The sequence below is a fragment of the Poecilia reticulata genome, chromosome 15 (assembly GCF_904066995.2).
Source record: "Poecilia reticulata chromosome 15, P_reticulata-male-v2, whole genome shotgun sequence".
Classification (NCBI taxonomy): domain Eukaryota; kingdom Metazoa; phylum Chordata; class Actinopteri; order Cyprinodontiformes; family Poeciliidae; genus Poecilia; species Poecilia reticulata.
In genome coordinates this window covers 8,002,952-8,030,228 of record NC_088844.1, presented here as the reverse complement: position 1 = coordinate 8,030,228, position 27,277 = coordinate 8,002,952, and the positions used below count along the sequence as shown (strand labels likewise).

The window sequence follows — 27,277 nt, the reverse complement described above, 5'->3', positions numbered from 1 at the left end:
TCATGGTGAAAAGAGCCGAGTCAAAAAGTGAAGCTCTTGATTTACTGCTTGAGATATGTTCCTGCACTCTTCTGTGGTCAGGGGTTTTGGTCATGACCGAAAAGAGTGAGATCACAGATGCAAGCAGCAAAAATGAGGTTTTTTTTTTTTTTTTTTTTTAAAGGTTGGATGACTATACAACAAACAACTTCACTGACTTTAAAAAAACAAACAATTGGACAAAATGTATGCTGAATTTATTGTGGACTTGTGATCTAAAAACTGTCCAATGCATAGAATAGTTGGCAAAAAGTGTTTAGCAATTTGCTGAGAAAATACGTCATCACTAAGTTTCTCTCATTCTGTCAGGACGTCTCACCACTCTTGGCAGAACCGGTAGGGTTTGTTTCAATCAGCTGGTTCCTTTGCATTTCCACTGCTGTTAATAGACCACACGATTTCAGAAGCCTGGAGGTCAGAGCCGTCTGTCCCAGAAACTTAATGTCCTGCTTCATCAACCCGTCATTGTCCTATTGGCCTCACCTTGACTCATTTAAACGTCCTGTTATAGTGACCAAATGGCTGTCATTGTCTTGCTTGAAAATTTCAGCAAACCTGTAAGGAGCAGGAACGTCTCTCGGTCGGCAACCTTCATGTTGGTAAACTTAATTCATTGAGGATCGTAACGGTGGTGGACAAGTAGTTTCCAGTTTCTAATAGGCTTGTCATTGGTGGCTCCTGAACATAGCAGCCATTATTGTTTTATCTGACAGTTTTGGTCTTATGGTGAAAACCTGGCATACAAATGAGTGTTTCTACAGAACAATAATCCAAAACTGGTTTGTTAACAGAACTAGGCTAACGGTAAGATCCTGTTATAGCCCAAACCTCAACCCTATTGAAAATATTAAATGTATAAAAAGGTAAAGATCCAAAAAAGTTATGTAAATATTTGAGCTTTGTGTCGATTTTAATTGCATACATTAAACAAGAAGGGTTTAAATAAAATAAAGCCCAAAATGAATTGTATTCTCGTTGGTTCATGTTCACACTAGAACGGTAAACAAATGAGGAAAGTTGAGGTTAAATGTCATATCAAAAAGTTAGGCCGACATTCTGACGTAGGAAGTGGACGTCCTGTCATGTTTTATCTACACCACTGATACATGATGCTGCAATCGTCACTATTCAGTCAGTTCAGCCAAAAATAAGACACCAAGTTTTAGAAATCACAAACTTTGATTTACAGGGTATATACAGAATAACTGTATACACCTTGTGTTCTGCTAAAAACATTCACAGAAATAAACCACCTTTATTGTTTTTCATATTTATTTACATAACTCATATTTCCAAGGACCAACACTGTTCATCAAAATACGATGTACGTGTCGGACCCCATCTCGAACCCCAGTCCGTGACCTCAACTCATCGCAGTTACAGAAAAGGAGGAGAGAACGGCATGTAACGGCCAATCGGATTTCAGAATCTCTCCGCAGTCCTGCTGGCCACCGCTCTGATGTTACCGTAAACCTTTGAAGGTGGACTTCCTGTTGAGAGGTGGGGGAGGTTTTAAAGGTCATTTCCAGCATTTAAAGTTTTGATCTAAATGTTAAATGATCGGCTGCTTACCTAAAATCAGGTTACATATTGCTGTTCGGGCCATCTTGATATTCTGAAAAGAACCTAAAATGTGGATTTTCCTGTTGAAACACATTTAGAACAAAACTAAATACATGCATATTGTGAGGGAATCAAAGGTTCAACTGTGATGGGCGAAGCATGACTTGGGATCACATACGTCTCTGCCAGAACGATGCGAGTCTTTGTCACATTCTCAATGGTGAATTTCGTTTTTCCTCCTTTCCCTGCTATTCTTCCGATGGCCCTGGATAAGTGGTCGCCTTTCAAAGGTTTTACTGTGGAAAAAAAGAAAAAGTAAAACAACAAAAAGGTCAATCTGTTGCAAAGAAAAAAGGAGAACAAACAAGTGCAGAGTAGGAGAGCAGACAGAAGGCCTCGGGTTTCGCAATCTCACCGTCTGTGACATCAAAGCTTTCAAGGAAAAGCTCGTCTAATCTGATGAGCGCCATGGCATCCTGGGAAGAGGAAGGGCGACTATTACATCACTGGCAGGAATCCAGCGAGTTCAACGTCAACGACTCCATGGAGTCCTACAAACTTGAAATCACAACTTTCAAAGGTTTCGACTTCCCTAAAGGGACGATTATCGGCTAAACTCCAGCTAATCAATACTGAGGTTGTTCATCAGGTAGCATTTCGTGCACTGACTGCTGACTTTAAATAAAAGCACCTGTGCACTCACCTCAACCTGGAAGCCTAGGATGAATGCTTTGACGAAATCTGCCGCTTTCGTGAGGGCGCTGATTTCCTGCGTCTCTTTGCACGTCTGAAAAATAAAACACACGAAACAGACGAGGCTGTAAGCACTACGGGGGGAAAAAAAAGCCTTAAGAATAGTAACATGTCTGAACTTACTTTGATTTCTACGTTCCTGGTCTTGAGGTTAAATCGAACTTGAAGCTGCAGGTTCTCTACGATGGGAGTGAAAATCTTTAGCCAGTTCTCCTTCAGCGGGGTGTATCTGTGAGCTGGAACGGGGATCTTACGCATCTCATCTGGTCCCTGAATCACACACAGGAACACATATCCAAACAACGTCACCTTAAAATGCAAGTAAAAATCTGTGCCAAGTATATCTATACCTTCATTAACTCTCAAACATAATAGTTCTCATCTCATGACACACATAGATTTATGTTTTTTTAATCAATATTTTTTAAGTAAACATATGGTCGTTTTATTTGCATACACTTTCAAAGTAGTTTGACTTGAGACACAAAATGGCAAAATTATGTTTGGTTACCTGGCTGAAAGAGAATAATATGTTGGAGTAAAAGTAAGATTAAATGACAAATAATAATAATAAAAAAATATTAAAGAGATAATTATGAATCACAGAAAAGCGTGTCAGCAACGCCAAAATGGAAGACACCATAAAATAACTCAGAGTAGTGTCATGATAATAGCTACATTTATCAGAATGGTAAATAAATTCCTGCAATATTATGTCTATATAGCTATATATGGATATATGGTAAGACATACGTACTTAGATACAGTTTAGTGCAGGGGTGTCCAAAGTCGGTCCTGGAGGGTCGGCATCCTGCATGATTTAGTTCTCTCCCTGGGTTTACACACCTGCATCAAATGATGGCTCGTTAAAAGGCCTTGATGAGGAGGTTGTTACAACCACTAGGGAGAGAACTAAAACATGCAGGATGCCGGACCTAGAGGACCGACTTTGGACACCCCTGGTTTAGTGTTTTGTTTTTCACTCGGCTCGTTTGGCTGTTGACGCATCATTTTGAATTGCTCGTTTAAATATGTCATTGTTTCAATGTATCAGTTCTGTTAGAGACGTCATCACCCGAAGGAAGTCATTAGCGATATCGTTCGTAGTTTCTCCCAATAGGTCTGAAGAACAATGTGCGCATGCGCACGTTTTAAAGGGGAAGCACACACACCAACTTGTTAAAGTGCTGAAAACACAACAGTGCCTAAAAATTTACCTTTTTTTTTACATACATGTGATGGACGCAAATAGAGGTAATTACCCGTAATTTGTCTCCGGAGATCGGTGGAAACTGCGGCCGTTTAATGGCCACGCTCTCCTCTGTGTCCATGTCCACTCCGTCTTGCTCACGTTTACGTTTCTGATTCTTCTTTTTAGACTTCACCTTCGTAAATGCCTCTGCTCCATCTTTACTCTCCCCGGTCACTTCAGCGGCTACAGTAGGAGTTTTTTCGGTGTCCATTTCCACAGAAGGTGTTTTAAAATCCGGTTTTGCTCAGAAAACTGAGGCAGACTGTGGCCACAGAGGCATGAGGTGCGATGGAAAGACCCAAACAGCCGCGTCATCAGTGCCTATAGAGTTAAGAAATTCTTGAACACGTTTAGGATTTAAAATAAAACTCAGAATGTGTCACTAATAATTCAGTCTCATTTATCAATGTCCATTAGCCGACTTATGTATGCCCTTAAGCAGACGATGTTTACTTAATATATAAATATACAGTCAGGCACATCTCCAGACAGCAATAAGCTCTGTGGGAGGATCGTCGCTTTATTTTGTTTTGGCGTGGAGATATCCGTTTTTCAATAGATTCTCGACTCTTTTATAAAGTATTTTAAAAGATGTCCTCGCCCCTATCGAAGCCTCAGATCATCGCACACATTCAGAAGAGTCTGAACTACACGGTGTTCGACAGCAAATGGATTCCGTGCAGCGCCAAGTTTGTGTGCTTGGGGAACTTTGCCAGAGGAACAGGGGTGTTCCAAATTTATGAAGTTCAACACGGAGAGGCTCAGCTCATAAAAGAGGTAGTATCATCACTTATATTGGGCCTTTTTGGTTTTTAAAATCATCGTGTGAACGGGATATCCAAGAGATTTCAAGCGAGGGTTCTAGAACACTCTTGCTCGCTTGTAACCATGGTTACAGTCAGCCAGGCAGTTTGTAGACAGGTGGACAGTTCGTTGCAGAAACCAGGTGACACAGTGTGACTGCTATGTACTGCAAAAACGAGATAATAATAACTTAGTTAGGTAATTAATTATCTTTGGTTGTTAACATGCACATAATCAAGGTCAGGTGAACTTATGGTGTGTTGCTGAAATATTCCTATGCCTTGAATATTTCCTCCTATTTTGTCATGTTGGCAAACTTCGTTGTGTTTTATTGGGATTTTTAGTGGTAGATCGCTTCAGTTAGAAATTAAAATTCTTGAACTAAACTGCGGGTCTGGTACTATGTTTGTTGATTAGAAAGTGAACGCTGCTTCCAGTAATTTTCCCTGAATTGTACCAGCCCAAGAAAATATTCCCAATGCATGATGCTGCCATCACCATGCATTAGCATGGGGATGATGGTTACAATGCGCAGTGTTTTAATTTGGGTCGTGAAGTTACTGTTTGGTCTCGTCATGGGCAGATCACCAGTTGTCTTCCACATGTTTTCTATGCCCCTGATGGCCATGAATATTAAAAATAATTTTAAAAAAAAGCTCAGGATGAATGAATATTTTTCCAAGGCGCTGTACATTTGATTTGAATCTATTTGTCCCTTTGTTGGAGCTGAAGCATCACTTTACGCCCCCATGTTTCAGGTGGAGAAAGCTAAACCCATAAAGTGTGGGACGTTTGGAGCCTCCTCTCTTCAACAAAGACACATGGCAACCGGAGATTTTGATGGAAATCTCCACATATGGTACTACAACTGTCTATTTACACCAAACTGTAGGTTTACTTACAATTGTGCACTTTTGTTGTTGATGGGAAAGATGAGCAGTGGAAGTAAAAGTGTCGGCGTACGCAGTCTACTTTGTCTCTGTCATCCACAGGAATCTGGAAGCGCCCGATGTGCCGGTTTACACCACAAAGGCCCACAAAGAGATCGTGAACAGCATCGACGGGGTCGGTGGCCTTGGAATTGGCGACGGTGCCCCTGAGATCGTCACGGGAAGTAGAGATGGTAAGAACAGAAAAGCTTGATGCCGTTCTTATACAAAATGTTTTAGTCGCACCAAAATGGAGAGAATTACAAAACGAGACACAAATTTTTTCTTTTTATTTGTTTGGTGGGGTTTTTGGCTGGGTTTTGCAGGGACAGTAAAGGTGTGGGATCCCAGGCAGAAGGACTTACCTGTGGCCAACATGGAGCCTGTGGAAGGAGAGACCAAGAGGGACTGCTGGACTGTTGCCTTTGGTAACTAAAATATCACAGCGAGTCAAAATACAGATATCATTTGTAAGATTTTCATTTCTTTTCTGGACTTTTTCCTCAAAAGAAAATAATCAAAACTACAGTACTTTGAAAAAGTATTCATTTTGTCACGTTATAGTGATACACTTCAATATATTTTATAGGGAATTTACATGGGAACCAAAGTAGACTAGTACAGAGGAAGGAAAAGTTGAAATGATGTCTCGCTTGTTTTTAAAAATAACAATCAAAAAAGCTGTGGCAAGTATTCATATTTATTCTGACCCACTAAAGAAAAACATAGTCCAACCAAGTGGAATCAGAAATCACCTACACTTTTCAGATTTATAACAAAACGCTGCTTCGTGTTGCTCCATTTCATACAAATGTTTGTTGTGATTTCACAAAACAGTTCAAAATGTTATGAGTGCTTTTGAAGCCCATTGCTGAATTTACTAGTTTTTATAAATCAATTAAATATGCCTAATAGTTTGTGTTTTGCGCAAAAAAGTGGGAAAGTCCGATTTTACCACCATTTTCTTTTCTTTTTTTTGCATAAAAAGCCTCTTGAAATTAAGCAGTGAATAAAACGTCAGGAGAATATTAGTAATGTATGAAACTATGTTGTATCTTTTAACTTTATTTTCAACAATCTTCTGGAAATTTTAGGTATATCTATGCAGTGGACGATATGGACATAAAGTTTGATCACGATATTTTGTGGTAGTGTTGTAATAATGATAAAAGTGACGGTAAAAGCTAGCTATTGCATCTTTTTTTTTAGGTAACCATATGGTTGAACATGAATACAGCTCTTGGAAAACATTCCTATCTTCAGGACACCAATTACATAAAGAAGTGTAATTTGTATAATTGAACTGCAAATCATAACTCCATTTAATCATGTTTCAAATGTATTGATGGTTTCGCTGAACAAGTATTGGGGAAAACATTAAACCTAACAATCAGCACAATGTGGACAGTTTTTTTGGGGGACTTTTATACATCATTAAATGGACAATTTATGATTTTGTTTGTGATGAACAAAATCGCTTACAAACAATAAGCGATACGATAAATGCCCGCCCCTGATCTAGTGTAACGTTTTTCAGGTCACGCCTTCAACGATCAGGACCGATGTGTGTGTGCCGGCTACGACAATGGCGACATTAAACTCTTCGACCTGCGGAACATGTCTCTACGATGGGAAACCAACATTAAAAACGGGGTGAGGTGAAAACCCGCGTCCAAATTCCTTATGAGGAATTGTGGTGGATAGATTTTTTTTAATACATTTTTTAAAGTCCTAACTTTAAAAAAATTCCATTATTCACTCCCTCTTGAATCTAGATGCGCCGATGATTGCTGTCTTGGTGTGGAGCCTGCTACATTTTTCTTTTTCCTCTCCCACTCTGAGCAGGTATGCTGTGTGGAGTTTGACAGGAAGGACATCAACATGAACAAACTGGTGGCCACCTCACTGGAAGGAAAATTCCACGTCTTCGACACGAGGACTCAGCACCCCACCAAGGGCTTTGCCTCCATTTCCGAAAAGGTGATTACAGAGGGCGGAGCGGGAAACTTCTGGGAAGGGGGGAATATAATTTTTTTTTTAAAAAGATTATTGTTCTTATTATTATCCCTTCAGTTGGAAAGAAGAACTAGGGCTGCGTGTCAATTTGAGCGTCTTCACGGCTGGAAGCATTTTTTGGGGGTCGTGTTTGTCTAACTTCCTCTGCGGCTTTTTGTCGCGGGCCTAAGTAGACACAGGGCTGGAGAAGAGCGGTGGCCTTTTTGGTGGGGAAATGTGGGGGGAAAATAAACTCGGCATACAGCACATTTTAACCAAGCTGGAAGCGTCGGCAGTCTGAGCTCTGGGAATATTTCACAAAGGTGTAGCAGAATGTCTGGAAGCATGAGGTTCCATCTTTTTGGACAACTTGGCCCTGTCACGATTACAAATCCTGCTGGACAATAAAATCTCCCAGTAATTGTTATAACAAACAGTAATATTATTGTTTTAAAGACTATTTTCAAGTAATATACTGATAATAAAATAATAATGCAAGTTCACCCTCTCAAGACCAATGCATTTTAATTTTGTAAAACATGTTCCAGTATTCTAATATATACTTTAAATATCCAAAATAAAACGCAGCCAACAAAAATGATGAATACAATGGAAATACATTTTAAAAAATACAGCTGGAACCATAAGCGAAATGGATTACAATGTCTCCAACAAAATTGTCCTTCAAAAAATGTGAATAGCCAAAATGGAAATTATTGAGCTCATTTAATTTTTCATGTGATTAATTAATGAATTGCTTACTGCGACAGGCATAGGTAGAAGAAAACATCTGCAAGCCAAATACTAGTCAGAAATGAGAAAATGTGATCATTATATATATATATTTTTAAAAGTCCAAAGATATTTAAAATTCAACACATTTTAGTTTAAACTGTTTCATCCAATGTGATAAATCACCATCACCAGCATGATTACTGTTTGACCCAGAAATTTTCAACAATTTTTTAAAGCTTTTTCTTTTTTCTTTTTCTTAATAAAATAATCGATGTTTCTTTTTTTTCCCTTAGGCTCACAAAGCAACCATCTGGCAGGTGAGGCATTTGCCCCAGAACAGAGACATCTTTATGACTGCAGGGGGAGCAGGAAACCTACATCTGTGGAAGTAGTGAGTAATCGGACATGAATCACTTTGAGCTGCAGAACCTGTTTTTTTTTGTTTTGTTTGTTTTTAACTTTTTCACTTCTGCTGTTCTGAAAATGTTCACATGTCTGAGCAAAAGTCGTCACACCCTGTTAACTTTCTCACATCAGAGCGACAAACTCCAATGTACTGATGCGCTACATTAACACTGAATGTTATAAAGTGGAATGAAAACGATGCATCATTTCACATTTTTTTCCCCCAAATTAGAATCTGAAAAGTGCGGCATACATAATTCTGCCACTTAGGGTGGGGCTTTTTGAAGATTTTTTTTTTTTTCCCCTACCAATGAAACTTCTTTCGTTTCCATAGTGATGATGTCATCAAGCCTCGAGCCACCATTTTGTTTGCCAAGTGTCTTTTACAACTTCTGAACTTTGAATTCAGGTCAACTCTACAACGGAGTTATCAGTCAGGCTGCGTTTTTTTTATTTTTTTTTTTATCATGAGAAAGTGGTAATGTTAGAAGAATAAAGTAATACATTTCTGAGAACTCCCAACACACAAAAAAAATCTTAAAACGAGGAATGGTGAACATCTTCTAAAGTTCCACTTCGGTATCAGTTTTCAAAAAGGATTTTTATTATCAGTAGCAGGAGTTTGAAATTATTGTTTATTTCGAGGAAAAAAAAGAAAAAATAGACTGAACTTCTCAAGTGAGATCACGATAATGCCAGAAGCTTTTCTCTCATTAAAACAACTTTATTCCCATAGTTTTCAAATGTTCTTCTGGTAAAATTGTGTCTTTATTCTGTTAACGTTATGGCTGCATTCTTGTAATTAAACAAAAATTCTTGTAGCCTTGGTGGCCCTGACACTCCGTCGTAAAGCTCAGAGAAGATTGTAATAAAAGCCACTTTTTGAAAACATTTTCTATTAGTGTTTCTTAGTGTCTATGTAATGTCACCGTAAACCCAACTGTTAACTTACAAAGTCTATAGATAGTTATGATCCAACACATAACATTTCAATATAATACACTGTTTTCTGTTCTCATGTGAAAAAACAGTAAAAATAAAAAAGTTTTATATTTTACTTAGTATTAAATGCCTTTTTTTTTTATTCTCCCCAAATCCCATCTCCAGTGAGTACCCCGCACAGCGAAGCAAGAAGGACTCTGACGGAGCGGATGTGGGCGTCGCCGGGTCGGTTAACCTCTTGCAGAACGCCACTCTGTCCACTCAGCCAATCGCCAGCCTGGACTGGAGCCCCGACAAGCAGGGCCTCTGCGTGTGTTCGGGTTTCGACCAGACCGTCCGCGTGCTCATCGTCACCAAACTCAACGTGGCGTAACGGAAGCTGCCGGGAAGAGCAAGAAGGAGCGTTTCCATCCATCCGCCGGTTTTGGGAATCGGATACGTTTAGATGTGCAGACAATTCAAATATCTGAATTCAAATAGAGGGTGAAGAAATTACTTATACACCTGCATGTCAAGGTGAAGATTTATTCTCGCTAAAATTCCTGTCTTTCATCCAGCGATCCATGTACATTTTGTTACAGTTCTGTGTTCTAACATGACTTTTTTTTTAACAATGAAAACTGTTTCTAGATTAAAAGTGTTCTTTAAAAAAAAAAAAAAAGAGAGATTTACCTATATCCTCTGTGCAGCGTGACAAAAATATGACATCTCAGTTAAATAAAAACGTCTTCATAAACACAAAGAACGAGAGAGCCTGAGAGGGAAACGCTGCTCAGATCCAGCATTTGAATCTGAAGAAGTCCTGCAGATCCGGGTCGTCCTCCTGTCTGTCGTTGATTTTCGCGTAGATGCTCTTCAGCAGCGACGTCTTTGACTTTTCGTCCAGAATGTCGATGTACTTCTCTATGACGCCTGCGAACAGAGCCGCAGATGGCACTTCAGAAGTCGTCGCTTGCACATAGATTGACATTTGAGTTTAAAACACATTCGTATTTTACTCAGATTTAATGAGGAAACCAACACAAGCATTGCTGTCCAAGAAAATACACTGAGGTCAAAATGTTAAAAAAAAAAAAAAAAGGCTACGGGATTATGAATATTTCTGCTAGTCTCTGTACATCATCTACAATTTCTTCAGCTTTCTTCCATGCCTAACTATCAGACCTAGCGGTCTGGACCTACTTAGCCCCATGACTTTGCCATATGCGACCAGGCTGGGGCCCAGCTGCGGGTGGTCAAACAGCTGCTGTGACATCAGCAGGCGGACGATCTCCCCGGTGATGAAGGCGTCGTCGAAGCTCTGCTCGGCCACGTCCTTCAGAGGGAACCCGCAGTACACGTCCAGCGCAGCCTCCGGGTCCGAGGGCTCCACCAGCTTCACGAGCTCAATGTACGCATCGTGGATCTGTCGTCCAAAATATCAGCTTAGACTTGTGGGTTAGAAATAACATTGTGTTAGAGGGGGGGGGTCTGACATTTCTACAGCCAACGTGTGTGTGTGTAGGAACCCTGACACCAGAATGACACCGTAGGGCGGGGATGTAATGTTATCTTGAAACCAGTACAAGCTGCACTGCGAAAGCTTCGAGGGAATGCCCAAAACAAACACTTCACACAACAACTGACCCCCGGCGCCATGGCGATGACCTCTTTGTAGAAGTGCTTCGCCTGATCCTGGGTGTCTGCAGAGCGTGAGAAGGCCCGAGCCAGACCGAGCCGCGATACATGAGACCTGGGATTCAATGGGCCCGACGCGCTGGCTGTGTTTTCTACTGGAGGGACTACACACATAATGACACCGAGTTACAGATTAGGTTTCACTGGGACAAACACATAAAAGTCAATTATTTTATTTATATATCTAATGAGTTACTGCATAAAAAACAGTGAAATTGTGTTTTAAAAAATATTTTTAATATATTTTTATTTTTTTAAGTTAATCAAGGAAACGTGTTTCATGCATTTCTGAGATCATCACTGTAACTTCCCAGCTCTTTTGGGTGGACTCCTCTTATATGATTCATATATAATCCCTCTGGTTTTAAGATTATGCCGAGAAGAAGAAGGGCCTTAACTTTGCTTGACGTACCCTCTGCAGTCTCAACAGTCTCGGGACCAGAATCCTGTTCAGGCTTGCTAGCAGGGATCTTTGCTTTAGTGTCGTCGCTGCCTGGTGTAGCTGCTGTATCTGGTTTAACAGCTGCACCACATCTCCCCCTACAGGAGGAAAAGTGTAATGCAAGTCACGAAACAAAAATAAATAAATAAATAAAAATCCTTTATGGAAAGCTGCATTGAAACGCAAGAAACAGTTCTCTTCATTGTGATGATGGTGCAGATTTTTTGTGAAATCAAACTTTGAACTGGTATAACTGATACATTTATGTTGCCTACATAAATGTACCTTAAAAGGCTAATTTTGCAGAGTGGTCACAGCTTATGAATAATGATGAATTAGACTAAACGTACAAAACTTCACATTTAATGGAACCCCTGGAAAAGATGAGTAAACGTCCTTCCAACGATTTTATCATTTATTGGAGCAATATAACCTCACACTGAGCCTCTGATATTGACATTTTTCAAAATCACACGACATAATTATTGGTACCAATTGAAAGACCAAGTCACAATTTATTATAATTTTCTTTATTTATTTATTTGGAAAGACACCACCAGAATTTGATTAAATTATTTTCAACCTTTGCGTAAGCAGGAAATCATTTATAACAGGAACATAAATTATTTATACATTCATATTGAGAGGTAGCAAAAAGTGTGGCATGCACAAACCACAAACACCTACATGAAAAAATAAAGTCATAACTTACTTGACTGGAGGGATTCTAGCTGGAGGCTGAAGCACCTTCCCTCCTCTAACGGGGGCTGCAGGGGCAGCCGGCGGAGGTCTGGACACAGGGGCCCGTCCCTGAATCGGACCTCCTCTGCCCAGCTTGGGGTCCCTGACTGGCAAGGTCTTGAGAGCTGGAGCTTGGGCTGGTTGAGGGCCCTCCTGCGCGGCTGCCTTCTTGTTTTTAACCTCCAGGTGCTGCTGCCACCACTTCTGTTCTACGCAGATAGAACATTTACTTTGAGCTACAGCAAGTGTAGCATCCAGTCAATTTGAGAAGAAAAGAACTGATGGTTATAAGTGATGATTTATTAAAGTCATCTGTGTCATCAACCAATGTAAGAGTTAGACAAGAACAAATAACTGTGGCTACAGTCGTTTTCACCATATGTTGTTATGCATGGCCTATTACATAAGTACAGTGCTTTTCATTCAGATTTTTCCATAAACACTTCAAATTACTCAAACCCAGTTACCAACAGACATGAAGCTAAAACTGAGTTGCTTTTTGTTCTTATTTTTCTGTTTTGCTGTTAACCTTCTCTGTGTATTTTGGTGAACCTTTTCATCTAGGACAGCGTTCTGTTTCCATAGCTACGTTCACAAGAAAGTGACCAAAAACATTCCTCAGTGGCAGCTATAATAAACACAGGTAACTTTACTCAGTTGTCCTTTACAGCAAGTGTTAAAGCTACAGTATGTAACATTTATAAAATATATATTTTACATATTTATTGAAACTGCGACTATGTCTTCTCAGTATGGTATGAGAAAGATAATCTGTGAAAATTCGAGCTCCTCGGCCCTCTCCCAGTGCCCCCCAGTCCTAACTACAAACAACCAATCAGAGCCAGGAGGCGGGTCTTAGCGCTGTCAATCACAAAAGTTTTAGGTTGAGAGCAGTGGATTTCTTCACACAACAACAGTAGCTCACAATGGAGGTGGAAGAAGTTGATCTTTTCACAGGTTACCTGTCTCATGAACTGTCACAATTACATACATATATGTTTATAAAAGTTACATACTGTAGCTTTATTCTGTGGAATCTTAGCCGTACTGTCTGTGATTTATTTCTCCTAAAGGTGGGAGGTATGGACTCACTGCCCAGCGGTTCAGGTGGATCTCCACTCAGAGGTTTGTCTTCCAGCTCGATGCTGGCCTGGAAGCTGAGGCGGGCGTCGCTCAGGACCTCATTTGACCTGTCTGAGTTTGGGTTGCTGTCATACTGAGCCAGCTGGGCCACTCCGAGGTGACACAGAGCTCGGCTGTCCCGCGGAGAGGTGATCACCGCCAGCTGGCATGTCTGCGTTGGGTGGGAGGAAACGTCACGTCAGAGCTCTGGTGACCATTAACCATCGATACATGAGAAATCCTAGAGTTCTGAACTCTTACTCTCTCCTGCATGTCCAGTAGCTCCTGGCAAGGAGAGATGGTGGTCAGGCGGATGAGAGCGGTGAGGGCCTGGCACCTCTTCGCCACCAGGGCCTGCGTGTCGACGGCCGCCTTCGCCTGCTGCTCGCCCTGCTGGATCAGTCTCTGCAGCAGGGCGAAGTGAGCATCCAGCAGCACCCACTCCAGCTGCCTGCTCGCCTCGCTGCGACACACAAACTGACTCACGCTCCGGGCAGCCAGCGCCGCTACGCTGAAGTATTTCAGAACAAGGGCAGAAAAAGACTTTTTTTTTTTCTTATTTATTGTTCATAGCACAAACTTCAATGAATTTTGTTTGGGAAGCTATATGATAGACCAAAACCAAGTACATTACAACTATGAAGAGATAGAAAAAAATATTCATCATCTTCGACTTGTATTTTTTTTATTTTTTACAAATTTAAATCTGAACAGTGTGGAGTGCATGTGAATTGAGCCTCCTAAGAGAGTGATTAAGGGTTGATGTCAGGCTGCATCAGCGTCTACTGTTTTGTGAAAGAAAGCAAAAATATATTCAAACTACATTGCCGCCTACATTGAACACAAAATGCTACCAAGTACTTTTTCATAAAAAGTCAACATGTAGCTTCAGTCACCAAGGCAGACGGTAAATTACTGAGTCATCAGAAATCAAAAGTGCAGCCCGCAGATGTCAGAGGTTCTAAAAATAAAACCTCTGACATCTGCAGCAGATGCCACAAAACTGTGTGCAGGAGTTGCACCGAGCAAAGAGAGGCAATCTGCTCCAGCTGCGGGTTGTAAATAATTGTATTAACCTGATTGTAAGTAGTGTAGACACACTGCAAAAACACAAAAGGTTAGCAAGTGTTTCCGGTCTAGTTCCTAGTGTTGATATCTTGAAATGAAACAAAACTAACTTACAAGTAACTTTTCAGGAAGATGGAGGAGCTTGTTTTAAGTGAATAATTCCTTCATATTGAAGAAGTGCTAATTAAATGTGAAATAATCTACCAGTGGAGCTAGGAGTTTTTCCATCAATATTAAAGAATTATTTATTTAAAACACATCCTGCAAAAAAAAAAAAGAAAAAAAAAGTTACTTGTAAGTTAGTTCTCTCTTATTCCAAATGTTATTTGCCAAAAATAGACCAAAAATACTCAGTGATAAGCAGTTGTAGTACGCTGACAACATGCTGGTTAAAACAGCAAGAAGATGGCAGGTGACCATGGCAACCGGTGACACTAAAGGCCTAAACTTTGTAGAACCATGCCTCATCTTCTCCTGTCTATTGACAGGTTGCAAATCTACAGACTGAAAGGATAAAGTGGGCCGAATACAAAAGCACAATACATTGCTTTGTCTTGTATTTGCTAAAAAAAAAAAAAAAGTTAAATAACCATAATTATCCACAACTTTATGTTGATCTACAGCATAAAAACAATACGACATGTGGAAAAGCTCACATGCAGAGCGCTGCTCAGAGTGTCTCCGTACGTCAACCTACATGTGGTACACCTGCTCAGGAGTCATGGACTTCTCAGACAACGTGGCCTTCTGCTGCAGCTGCCCCAGGGTGAGAAGCCCTCGCAGAAACTGTGGATTCAGGCTGGACAGAGGGTCGAATGGATCCTGGTTCTCCTGACTGCAGAGGAAGTCGGGAAGCAAGAATTACACGTGGAATTTACAAAAAAAAAGAAAAAAAAAAAAAAGAAAAACTTCCTATTCCCCCTCCCGCAGGCCCGAACAGAACATCCTGATACATTACACATGCTGTCATGACCTCACACTTTTCCCTCTCTCACTCGAAAGCATCCACCTCCGCCACACACTCAAACAAAACACACAATTAACGAACCTCTCGCTGCAGCGTTGGCTGACAAAGTGCTCCAGTCCCTGATGTAAGAACAGTGCAGCCTCCTTCTCCGTGCCCTTGTCGGCTTTCTGCTCCTGCTGCAGCAGAGCCAGCCCTGTAAAGAATCTGAAAAAAACAAAAAAAACAAATCAATGCTGAAGGCAAGTGGAAATTTTAGACGTAGCACTTTCTAAAAGTATTCGGGCTGAAATGTTTAATTTAGATGGTGATTCGACTTCCAGAAGCAAAACAACATATGGAGCACAGTCATTATCACAATTTATGTGTGCGGACAATTTGTAGACGACTATATTTCAAGTCGTCTTGATATAGTGCCAGTTGGGTCTTTCATTGTCTTTGATGCCCATGTTCGAAATAGAGCTTAGTAATCTAGATGTTAGAGCTCCAGGAGAATGCTGTTTGTTACTGCGGTTACTCTGTTTTCTTTTGGGTTTTTTTTCTCTTTCTGCAGGTGTAGAGGCAGACTCATCGGGTGTTTGCTCGTGTTCTCTCGATGCTCTCGAAAAGAGAACGATGCGGTCATCACGATGAAGGAAAGGAAAGAAAAAGTGAGGAAAATATGGCTTAATTGCAACATTGTTATTGAAACGATCGACATTGATGTTGTATTTTCCAGTTTCCAGCTCCTAAGACGTTATCCATTCTCTGACCCTTAAGTTTCTTTCATAAAATCTACACTTTCCTTCTGTATCTATATGTGTGAGCTTCAAACCTGCTCTTACACACACACACACACACGCACACACACATGATCCCATACGTGAACGTGTGAGCTGACCTGAGTGTGGGGTTCAGCGGACGCAGCGCCAGCCCGGTCTGGACGTGCTGCAGAGCCTCTTTGCTTCTCCCCTGCAGCAGCAGGAGTCTCCCTATGTGGAGGCTGAACTCCCAGCTGTCCGGGCTCAGGGTCCAGGCGTCCAGGTACTTCATGAGGGATCGATACATGTAGCTCTCCTCGTCTTGCATCACTATGTTGCGATCCTGCAACAACAATCTCCCAAGTCATTTATAGACTGCCATTAAGATCACAGAAAAAGGTAGAGAGGAGGAGTTGGAATGGGAATATTTGGACAGTGGTTGAACTAGTTAAAGGGGCAGTGCTGTGTTTTCCAGGCCCTTTGTGCCATTTCATAGAACAAAAAAGTAACTGTGTTAATTTTAGTTTTAAAACAAAAAAAAGCTATTTATATGAATTATGACTTAAAAGAAATTTGACTTTGTAATTTAAAGCCTTGAAATTGGGCCTCCATCGCTTTAAGAACTCCTGCTCTTTCTGAAGCGCCACCTTCAGGAAACCATCACAACATCACTCCTCTGTTAATCCTTACGTAACATTTTAACCAGCATTGCACTGAGAAGTAGCTCCTATAATGAGCTAAGCAGGTGTTTGCTAATTGCTACTGGCTAGTCTGAAGGAGCCGAATTGGGAGTTGTGAGAAAGGGCAGCTCTGTGAGGCAGAAACTCAGAAGGTTGGAAAGTGCAGCTCTGAAGAGGAGCTGCGCCTAGAAAGGTAGGGCTAGGTCCACCCAGGCGTTTTGCACAGCTGAACGGTTGCCAGGGGAGATGAAAGGATTTTTAAAACATGCATGAAATATTCAAAGTGACACTCCAGGTATGATTCTGATGAGGGAATAACATCAAAACATAATGAGAAGCTCAAACAAGTCGATTTTACATAATACTGCCTCTTTAAAATAACAACAAAAAGGAAGTTGTGCAGGTACATTTGAGAAGTTGCTGCAGCAACAAAAATGACTTTAATGTGTAGACCAGTAAAAATACAATATCAACGTCTATACATTCTGGCGAAATCTGTAAAAAACTCAAAACGCATTTCGGTTCTCATATCTCAGGTTTCACACTCTGAGCTACAAGAAGAGTGATTTGTATCCGTGTTTTTCTCATTTTGTTCCTTCTAACGTGTTACCGCGGCAACACCTAATGATTTTTAGAGTTGTAAAAGTGAGACGGTGTTTACCTTGGCAGCATGCTTGGACAGCCAGAGGTAAAGGGTCTGCACATAGTCTGACTTGCTGAACTGTCCCTGATCTTTCAGCTGGTGATACTCCTTATCCAAGGCCTGCAGCTGGTTCTCCACGGAGGGCATGCCATAGAAGCCATGCAGTTTACACACAGCCAGGATGTCGTCCTGATGGGCCGAAGACTTGGCCTCACTTATTTCATCTTTGTCCTTATCAGCCTTAGACGAAATGAAAAAAACAGAAGAAGAGTAAATCATGTTTGTCTGCTGATATATGGCTCAGCACAAAGAATTGATTCATGAGATTGAGCTTCATAGCACAATTAAAACTTAAACAATTGATCAGGCATGGACTAAATGGTAGCAGTTTAAGATCTAAATAACACTGTTTTATGTTTAAAAAAATAATAATAATCCAAATAAATACCTTTTTCGGAGAGCCGTAAACCTGGGTTGTGTTGTGGTGCTCCTCCAAAACGAGACCCAGCAGAAAGTGGAGTTTGGCATTTTTGGGACTGAGGGCGATAGCTGATGCACAGTAAGCAGCCGCCTCGTCCAGACGGTGCAGCAGAGTGTCCACGTTCTCACTCCTCAACCGCTCGCCTGCAGAAAGGGTTAAAAAAACAAACAAACAAAAAAATTATGCTAAGGTGCTTTCTACATCTAACAAAATTAAAAGTGTGATGTATTTTCTTCTAATTCTATATGAGCCTCTTGAGTCAGTACTTCTGGGCCACTTAGTGCCCATAAGTACTGCCATTGGAGCCTGAATTAGAACCGATTTTCAAGTATTTCCGCTGATTCTCAATTGGATTTGGGTCCTCAGTAGACTTTTTCAATTCAATTTGTGTGTATTTCTAAAAAAGAAAAAAGAAAGGTATATGATTTTATTCTCTATAGTATTCCCCTGATAATATCATAGTAAACCTTGTGACTTCAGTTTTGAAATCTCTTGCCATATTTGGGAACATACTGTAGTATATAAGCTTACAGAATACGACGCATAAACACATTTTAACGTTGCATATTTAATGTGTTTAAGTAGCATGACACAGCCTTTTTGTTTTGCAGCAATACGACCCCGGTGGGGTTAAACTGAGCATCTCTTTAAGCCACTCAGCCTCTTAAAAACACAAAGCTGCTGCTGCTGCTTACGCTTTAAGAGGTCTGTGTCTCTCTTCCTCTCTCTCGCTGAATCTGCTGCTATTTCTCTGCTCAGTTTCAGCGACTCATATTCGGTCATCTGGGATCAGCATAAAATGTCGCTTCTGTGAGTCATCAAACAATTAACGAGGCGAACATAGCTGGAGAAGAAAAAAAAAAAAGAAAAGGATCCCGAGCAGTAACTAGAGTCCCTGGCACATTAGACGAAAGAGGACGTCTCGGAGGCGACCACAAATGGGCCCATTTGCATGTATTTTTTAATAGCTGCGGCTGAGACGACCTGAGCGAGGGCTCGAGTGTGTGAACCCGGCCAGTAAAACGGGAGGTTTTAGTGCAGCTTCTGTAAATCTATTCTGTCTCTGATGGGCTTTTCCGTCGAGATTAAACTGCAGAAATTATTCTTGCTACATAAACGTAAAAACATACTGTGGAATATTGGAGAATATTTCATGTCATTTCTGCTGCATTTGCATTTATTGAGGTGAGAAAGTAAAAAAAAGAAAAAAGAAAAAACTGAGTTTAACAGGTGTTTAAATTAATCTGTTCCAGCCACAGTGTGACATAGATCTGATTGATTGACACCCAACATTGATCCCAACATTGGTATTTACAACATATACCTTGCAGCCCTGTCTTTGTCTTTACCTTTGTGACTAGACTGTTATCTGATCCCAGGTAGGTGGGGCAGGTGTATTTTGTAATCGTGTTTTGAAATATACACCCTGTTATTCCTATTATTATTTTAATAAATGAAAAGAATCCTGCATTTCAAATACATGTTAGTGTGTTTTTTTATTCTCACGGTCAAGAACTGTAATCAGGCAGTCAATAAGGGATCAGTAATTTAAAATATCACTGAATGTGCCATGAATTTACTGTGAAAACCTAAGATTCAACTTAAATAACACAATTCCTATAAAACACATGTAAATGTAGCATTTTCAATCATTTATACTTTTTGTTTATCATAGTTTTCACATTTTTATTTAGTAATCCAGAGCAAGATAAGAGAACATCCTACTCAGGCAGGGCACATCATCTAAATCAGGTAAGAAAACAAGAAAATACAAGGTGAGGAAAAAATATTTATCCCTTTGTCAGATTTTTTTTATTTTGTTGCAGTTATACTTTTCAGGCCATCAAAGCCTACCCAAACCAACCTGGTCACAAGCACCAGGTGACTGAGTTTCCATTTCATAGAAAGCTCAGCTAAATTTCAGACAAGCCTGGTGACTGACAGACCTGTAGAATCAAAAAAAAACTACACAAGTAGGACCTTAAGCAAAACGTACCTGCTTTGAGCAGGTGTTCCCTGTGGTGTTTCAGATGCTCCTCAGCCAGAGCACACAGGTTATCCACAGTGTTCTCCTCTTGTGCCATTTGGAGGTTTTTCTCCCAGTTACGCACCTGTAGAAAACAAACGACGCAGGCTAAGCCGTCAACGCTAAAAACCAAGCAGAGTTACACAAGGAACCGATGATGGTGACTTTGATCCAGCATGTGGACGTAAGGAATGTGGTACAGGTCATCTATAAAAATCACAAACTTTGTAATTTTTATAGATGACCTTTATTTGTGGGGACAGCTTAGGGATGACCACTTCCTGTTCTATTACGACTATTGGTGCACAAAGCAGGGTCAAAGCAGCGGACAGGCCGTCTTTAGGATGAATTAGACACTGCAAGCCTCGCCTTCCTGTCCAGCGTCAGTGTCTGACCTCACAAATGGGTGAATGGTTAAATCATTCAAGCAGTAAAACTCCAGACTATAAACATACATTTTAGTGAAATCTGTGGAGTGTAAACAAGAAAGCAAGAGATAATTACCGTACAAACATGCTTTGTCTCTATCTCCAAACCTGCAGGTATTGCAAAGTGCTCCATATACCACTTGGTCACTATGACATCCTGGAAGAGCAGACACTGATTTTAGTAATGTTGAAGACTGACAAAAACATCACGGCAGATTCAAACATTTAAAGACATCAACAACTCAGTTCAGAACCACACACAGCAAATGTTGCGTTAGCATTGAGAAGCTGTCAGAGCAACTCTGACTTGTAAATAAAGGATGAGCAAGAGTCAAGGTCAACAACAACCGCTGAACTCTGCTTCGTCTTTCATCTTAACCTTTGCATCCAGCTCCCCGGTGGGTTTGTGTGGACAGTCCAGGACGTGCGACCCGAGCTCTGACAGCTGCATCACGCTGTCACATCCTATCAAGGCAACATAAAAACATAAAAGGAAAAAATAAACCACAGAAGCTGGAAGTTGTAGACACAACTCTAGGGGTGTGTGTAAACCTTTTACTTAAGAACTGTACAGAATTAACTTGCGTCAGTATAAGTAACCGGGTGCTACGCGTTTAGTTAAGTAATAATATCCCTTTCATTAGTGCAACATAATCTTTGCCTACACTACCACCAGGAACATGATATGATAGGTTGGGTGAAGAGGAGAAGTTAGAGAGAGCACCTAGCACATCAACAATGCCGTTATTCAAGCACCTGTAACAAGTAGAGCTTCTCTCCAGAGTGGAATAAGAACATCAATCTTTAAGGATCCAAGAAGTGACGGTGAATACTTTCTTTAGCATATTTACTGTTTCTAAAAGTCCCTAGTGTGAAGTTCTTCTTTACTGTTGCTCAAACCATATTCAGCCGCAGGTTTAAATAAATCTTTTTATGGAATTTGAGGCTTCAAAGTTGTACCTCGGTAACGAAAGAAGCAGTGAATCGGAGCTGCTGACATTGTTTTGTCAAGGTCCAGTTCAGAGACCTTCCAGCCATCTCCCAGAACGGAACCGGTAAACGGGTCGACCTTTGACCGTCGGGCCAGCATCTCGATGTAAGGTCTTGAGAAGATGCTCTTCGGGTCACTGCAAAGTAGTGTGACAATCACAAGTAAGTATTGATATTGATATCACTAGAGTCAGTTTTTACGGTGGCCTAGACTAAGAGGATTCACCTCCATGGTCAGTACTTTCTAGCTTGATTGGAAGCTACCAGTCCCAACACACACAGACCAGACAAAGCAATTATTGAGATATTTTGGCCTCAGTAACAAGATGAAATGTTTGGATGAGTCAAGATGAGGCTTTTAGACTCTAGAACATTAGGCCATCGACATAGCACAAAAAAGTTTTTTCTTTGACGTAACAATAATTCTTGGCAATAATTGAAAGCCCTGTTTGTTTCCACTTAGTGGTGTTACATTTGTAACAAAAATGATTTTGTGGCTGAGTTGAGTATTTGGGTTTTGCTGGATTTTGAGGAAAATCCTCTTTATCAAAGTAAAACTGCTTTTGGTGACCTTAGTGAGATGGTGTGGCAGAACATCTCTCACTGGAAAAAACAAGGCGAAAATCTAAAATGAATTAAACTCCTGCTTATAAAATTCAGGTACATTTTAAGTTGTGTTATCATTTCTCCTTGACAAAAAAAACCAGTTAAAATAGTCAAAAATGAATAAAAACATATTGTAACTGTTGTTTGTCTAGTAGTAATATTAGCAATATCTGTTTCTCATCCCCTGTACCTGCTTTGAAGTTTTTTTTAGCTGCTTTGTCGCAAAGATAAACAAAATCAACCTCTTTATTTGTTTACCAACTATAAAAATAATGTAGACATCGTTTTTATCATGTGAAATAGCATTTAATTTGCATTATTCAATATTATTTTGAATATGTCTTTTTTTATCTCGTTAACTTGGTGCCCTCCGGGGCCCCCTGGTGGTGTGGGGGACCTATTAAGTTGCTTAGCTCACTTTTGCACTGACAGCAAATGAAGCACTTGTTTGTGAAAATTTTCTGAGTGAATGAAACTCATATCTGACTCAGGTCTCACCTCTGGTGGACAGACACGGGTCTGTACAGAGCGCTGAGGGACACGGGGCATTCATATTCCACCTGATGCTTCCCCTCAGAGAAGGTCACAGCCACGGGAATCAGCTCCCGCGTCACACACACTGTGTACGCCTGCAAAAGTGAGACGGCCATTATTTAATGATAAACGCAGCAGAGCCTCATGAAACTTTAATGGCCCTAACAAAGTACACTCAGAAATTTAGTTTATGTCTTCTTATTTATTAATGGGGAGCAACTTCAAGAGGAGGGAGACTTTAAATTGAACTGATTTTTTTTAAAGTATGATTTAGGGGTTCATAAGGTAAATGGCAGAAATTTGAAAACAAATATACTGACTGCACATTAGATATTGAACGATCTACAAAAACACTTTTGTACCTGCGTAACACTGCCATCTGCTGAGCAGACAGAGATCTCCACCAAGGTATCTCCAAAATGTAGTAAGACAGTTTGAGAGTCACTATCACCATTTACTGCAACTTTAATAAGGCTGTCTGGAACCTTGGTTTGAACTGTCACTAAATTACAATAAAATGGGACAAAACCTGCAGGAAAATAAACCAGGACAGTTAGTTTTACAGTGAAATAGAAATAAATAAACAAATAATAATAATATTCACTCATTTTAGTTATTTAATGAGTGAATCTGGAAACATTAAAATGAAGGAACATACAGCAGGTCTGATGAGAATAATAAAGTTTCTACTCACTGCTGTATTCGTACACTTTGGTAGCAAAAGCTGGGTGAAGTGGTATATCCTCTTCCAGAGACAGTTCACTGAGCTCCGCGACCTTTGCTGACAGCTTAGTGATGTCCAAACTGTATTTCTTCACTGTCCCATCTTCGGCAACCACTTCAATTTCCACTCTGTTTATCCCCTCCTTCAGTGTAACAGTGCTGGAACGATCACCAGTCAGCTGCAACAAAAGAAACCCCAAAACTAAAATAGAAAGAATTGTCTTTAAGAATAATAGTGGTGATAATAATAATGATAAATGAATTGAAGTTTGTTTAGAAAGTACCACTCACAATGCTGTATGATGCTCCACAATCACTGGTGCTCAGGCCCAGAGTCATTTCGTTGACACTGCACTCCACTGTCACTTTGTAGTCTGTAACCTGTGGTGAGAAGGCTGGCTGGAGCTTCCCAACAGAGATAGTGAGCTTCTCCAAATCACAGTTGTCCATGGCTCAAGCCTTTCTCTGTCTATGAGGACTGTAACGACGGCAAAAACGATGGCTCTTCTCTTTTACACATAATGACGTTCCTGGTTGCCAAGGCAACCGCAGCACCTCTGTCAGGTTTACCATATATATCTTCTTCGAAAATGACCGTCTTCTTTTACTCACCTTGCCGTCTTTTTTTCTTGAATAAGATTCTTGAAGGAAATCTTATAAATAAATGTAATGTAATTACTAAAGTTAGCCAAATGGCTAAATGCTTTAGAGTGGCTGGAAAACGCGACGCAAGAATACAGCTGATAAGTCTAATAATACCTACTTATGCTAATATAAATAACGTACAGTTGCAAAAAAAAAAAAAAAAAAAAAAAAAAAAAAAAAAAAAAAAAGTGTAAAGCAGCGAACAAGCAAACAGCGACTCTCCCAAACGGCAGGGGGCAGTAGAGAAAGTAAAAGCGGTTACACATTATTCACTTCCTGTTCGAAGGTTAAAACGTGAAGCAAGGTAAATACAACACTTTCTGTAATGCCTATTGAACCACCAATAGAATCCTTTTACATTTAGCTGTTGTAATCCTTTTTCTTTTATCTACTTTGTTTTTTTTTATTATTTAAACGTGTATCCCCCTTTAGCTGCGTCTGTTAACTAGCAACGTAGCTAGCCGGGACAGAGCATTACTTCCTGTCTGTTACAGCTGGGGTTTCTGAACGTTTTGGGGATTGTTAATTTGTAGAAAAATGGCCGAGGGAGCAGCAACCGAGGACTACCCGCAGGAGATAGACGAACAGCTGACCACGTTCGATTCCTCGGTGAATGCGGTGAAAACCATGCTGGAGAAGCTGATGTCCATGTCCAGAAACGACCTGCTGCAGAAGGTGACGCTTGTTGCTTCTTTTTGTGAGACACAAAACACAGTACAACGCATAAACTCTGAACCAGTTTTTAAATCTGTTGAATTGCAGAGGTTAAAATGTTTATCTCAAAGCTAAACATTTTAACCTCTGCAATTTCGATGTACGAAAATTATATTAAAGCCGAAAATTTCCTTATTGTGACTTATTTCTGTATGTGCATGTTTCATGTAACTTGCTTTTGGGTGAAATAACTGTAATGACTTATGAAATCATCATTGCAGCTGGATCCTTTGGAGCAAGCCAAGCTGGACCTGATGTCTGTCTATACTCTTAATTCATTGTTCTGGAGTAAGTTATTCATTTATTTATATTGATAAATGTATGCATCATGATGTTGACTTGATAAATGCAAAACTAATGCCCTGTATTGATTGAATATACATGTAGCCCATTATATCTATGAAATATGAAGGGGAGGCTAAATAGCAATAACACACAAATATACATATATATTTAAATGCATATAAGAAACGGTGTTAACTTTCATAATTGTTTACAGTGTATCTGGTGACAAAGGGAATAAACCCAAGAGAACATGGAATCAAGCAGGAGCTGGTATGTGGGTCCTTTAACATTTTTTATATTTTCTCTATATCCATGGCGATCTTCTCATCATCCTCCTTCTGTTTTCATTAGGAGCGCATAAGGACTTACATGAACAGAGTCAAAGAGATCACCGACAAGAAGAAAGCGGCGCGGCTAGACAAGGGAGCCGCTTCGCGTTTCTTGAGGAACGCCCTTTTTGATCCCGACGACAAAGAGTTAAAAAAAGCTGCGTCCAAGAAGCCAGCGGATGCTGCCTCTGAAGCCCCACAGAGAAAACGCCCCAAACAGAGCTGAGCCTGAGGAAGAGCCGCTATGTCTGCTCTCATTACATGATTTTCCTGAAGGTTAAGGAAGCAAATGATCAAACTGTTAAGATGATGAGTTTGATTATCTTAGCAATTTGATCATCTTAGCAGAGACGGCAAATATTTGTCTCACTTTAGTGGAGTTCATTTGGAAATCAGCCCTTGGACGTCGATCGTCTAATCTTCACCGGCTGTTATAGAGATAAACAAAATGCTAATTCATCTGCTTGGCTTGTCGAGTTGTGCTGCTGTTGAGACGTTACTTTAGATCTCTTTGCTTACTACAGACAGTATCTCTTTAATTTGAAGTGAATTCTATGAATGCACTTCAAATATATGTATATTTTTAATTCTTCTGTTCATTGTAGGTTGTTTTTATTCAGTCATTCTTTTTCCTGTATTGATTAAAAACATTTTTCTTTTCCTTCATGAGATCTGAAGAGACGTACTCTTTAAAAAAAAGATTTATCATTGTGTTTCGGGTGCTTGTGTTGTGCTTTTTGCCCCACGTTTATTCACTTCTGAAGTCTCCAAATAATACAAGAAAATAATGTAATTCAATCAGATCCAAGTGTTTGTTTTTTTTATTACTTTAAGGTTTTCGTATTGTATATTTAGGGCAAGCTGTTTTCAGTCTGGCAACATGAATACCTTAAAGATTATTTTACAACATAGCTTTAATGTCACCAACATGTTCCTCTTAGCCTTTATAACTTTGTAGTTGTTCAGCCGGAATTAGATAGGCAACCTGTAGAGGGAGCTAAAGATTAGAGTGATGACAGAGGCCTTCTGCTCTCAAACACTTGGAGCTCAGTGCAAAACATAAAATTGTGGGGGGGAATAGAACATCCTAAAAGCTGCTAAGTGATTCCACAAGTGGTTTGATTCTTGCTCTTCTGTTAGTGATTTTCGGATAATACCTGAGAAGTTATTGCTTCAGTAAATTAGTAAAAAAGAAAAAAGAAACATTTAGTTTTTCAAAATTATACTCCATTGTTTTCTAATGAGTAATTGCAGGGAAATATTGGGAAATTGTGAAGTACATTGATAATGATTAGCGTACATTTTCCTCTTTCTTTGCTACACACAAGGTCTCTAAACCTCTTTGTGAGCTTTAATATCTCAGGTGCTATAAAATGTCTCAGATGTTCCAATTCAACAAATGCATTATTTATGTGAAGAGTGTAACATATGAAATGCAGCCCATTAAAAAGTTGATTGCAACATTGCGCACACTGATAGACAATTATGACTCAATATCCTGAGCATATCTAGTATGCTGATTTACTTAGTACACTAGATAATAAATTAGTATATTAATTTATTATCCCCATTTTTCGCAACTGTGAAGAGGTTCTGTTCTATTTTAATGTAATTTTCCAGAACCTGTATTTTACGATGTAATAGTTCAAGGGATGTTAGACCTTTGCCATTATACTATGGCTATATTTAGCTAATACTTTAATTTTCAAGGTTGGATTTAACTCATCATATGATGTGTTCAGGGTATTTTAAAACCAGAGTTTGACAACTAAACCTAAAAGAGTTTAAAAAAAGTTTGGTTTTTTTATCATAAACTAATCTGTTTTTTACGTCATAAAATATAAGTTAAAAGCAATGTAATATTTGCCAGACTCATCTTTCTGACTGCCAAATTTATCGAGCTGCTTTACCCGTCATGCTAGCTTAGCAGCGCTACAGCTTCTGTTAAGAAAAAGAGCAGCGAAACCGTCCTGCTGCAAAGCATGCTAAAGCTAGCTAAAACCAGAAGGTATGAGGTAGCAC

The 27,277-nt window shown here is 39.9% G+C and overlaps 4 protein-coding genes across 6 annotated transcripts; 2 read left to right on the top strand and 2 right to left on the bottom strand.

Annotated features, from left to right (window-relative positions):
- Positions 1-1,274: 1,274 nt before the first annotated feature.
- On the bottom strand, positions 1,275-3,911 carry pno1 (partner of NOB1 homolog). The gene is made up of 7 exons (XM_008428862.3): positions 3,618-3,911; positions 2,479-2,625; positions 2,306-2,389; positions 2,018-2,078; positions 1,781-1,898; positions 1,612-1,682; positions 1,275-1,529 (listed from the first exon to the last, which is right to left on the bottom strand). Exons 1-7 carry the CDS (start codon positions 3,816-3,818, stop codon positions 1,462-1,464), a joined length of 750 nt encoding a protein of 249 aa, XP_008427084.1. The 5' UTR covers positions 3,819-3,911; the 3' UTR covers positions 1,275-1,461.
- dnaaf10 (dynein axonemal assembly factor 10) lies at positions 3,909-10,078 on the top strand. 3 transcript variants are annotated; one of them, XM_008428861.3, is made up of 8 exons: positions 3,909-4,384; positions 5,170-5,270; positions 5,404-5,534; positions 5,667-5,768; positions 6,878-6,993; positions 7,186-7,320; positions 8,364-8,461; positions 9,583-10,078. In XM_008428861.3, exons 1-8 carry the CDS (start codon positions 4,199-4,201, stop codon positions 9,788-9,790), a joined length of 1,077 nt encoding a protein of 358 aa, XP_008427083.1. In that variant the 5' UTR covers positions 3,909-4,198; the 3' UTR covers positions 9,791-10,078. The 3 variants fall into 3 exon arrangements, with proteins under 3 accessions (XP_008427083.1, XP_008427082.1, XP_081472144.1); XM_008428860.3 differs by having other exon boundaries at positions 5,170-5,299; positions 5,379-5,534; XM_081616018.1 differs by lacking the exon at positions 3,909-4,384 and adding an exon at positions 4,523-4,609 and having other exon boundaries at positions 5,170-5,299; positions 5,379-5,534.
- Positions 9,929-24,035, bottom strand: LOC103476471 (uncharacterized). Its single transcript, XM_081616017.1, has 21 exons — positions 23,895-24,035; positions 23,574-23,760; positions 23,254-23,461; positions 22,922-23,088; positions 22,524-22,654; positions 21,390-21,556; positions 20,809-20,894; positions 20,506-20,586; positions 19,972-20,086; positions 17,943-18,118; positions 17,513-17,734; positions 16,312-16,514; positions 15,516-15,638; positions 15,165-15,302; positions 13,661-13,910; positions 13,370-13,571; positions 12,249-12,486; positions 11,507-11,634; positions 11,044-11,198; positions 10,600-10,822; positions 9,929-10,329 (listed from the first exon to the last, which is right to left on the bottom strand). The coding sequence occupies exons 2-21, from the start codon at positions 23,730-23,732 to the stop codon at positions 10,190-10,192; spliced, it is 3,312 nt and encodes a 1,103-aa protein (XP_081472143.1). The 5' UTR covers positions 23,733-23,760; positions 23,895-24,035; the 3' UTR covers positions 9,929-10,189.
- Positions 24,036-24,129: 94 nt separating this feature from the next.
- c1d (C1D nuclear receptor corepressor) lies at positions 24,130-26,058 on the top strand. The gene is made up of 5 exons (XM_008428857.3): positions 24,130-24,231; positions 24,461-24,602; positions 24,863-24,929; positions 25,141-25,196; positions 25,278-26,058. Exons 2-5 carry the CDS (start codon positions 24,465-24,467, stop codon positions 25,479-25,481), a joined length of 465 nt encoding a protein of 154 aa, XP_008427079.2. The 5' UTR covers positions 24,130-24,231; positions 24,461-24,464; the 3' UTR covers positions 25,482-26,058.
- Positions 26,059-27,277: the final 1,219 nt, after the last annotated feature.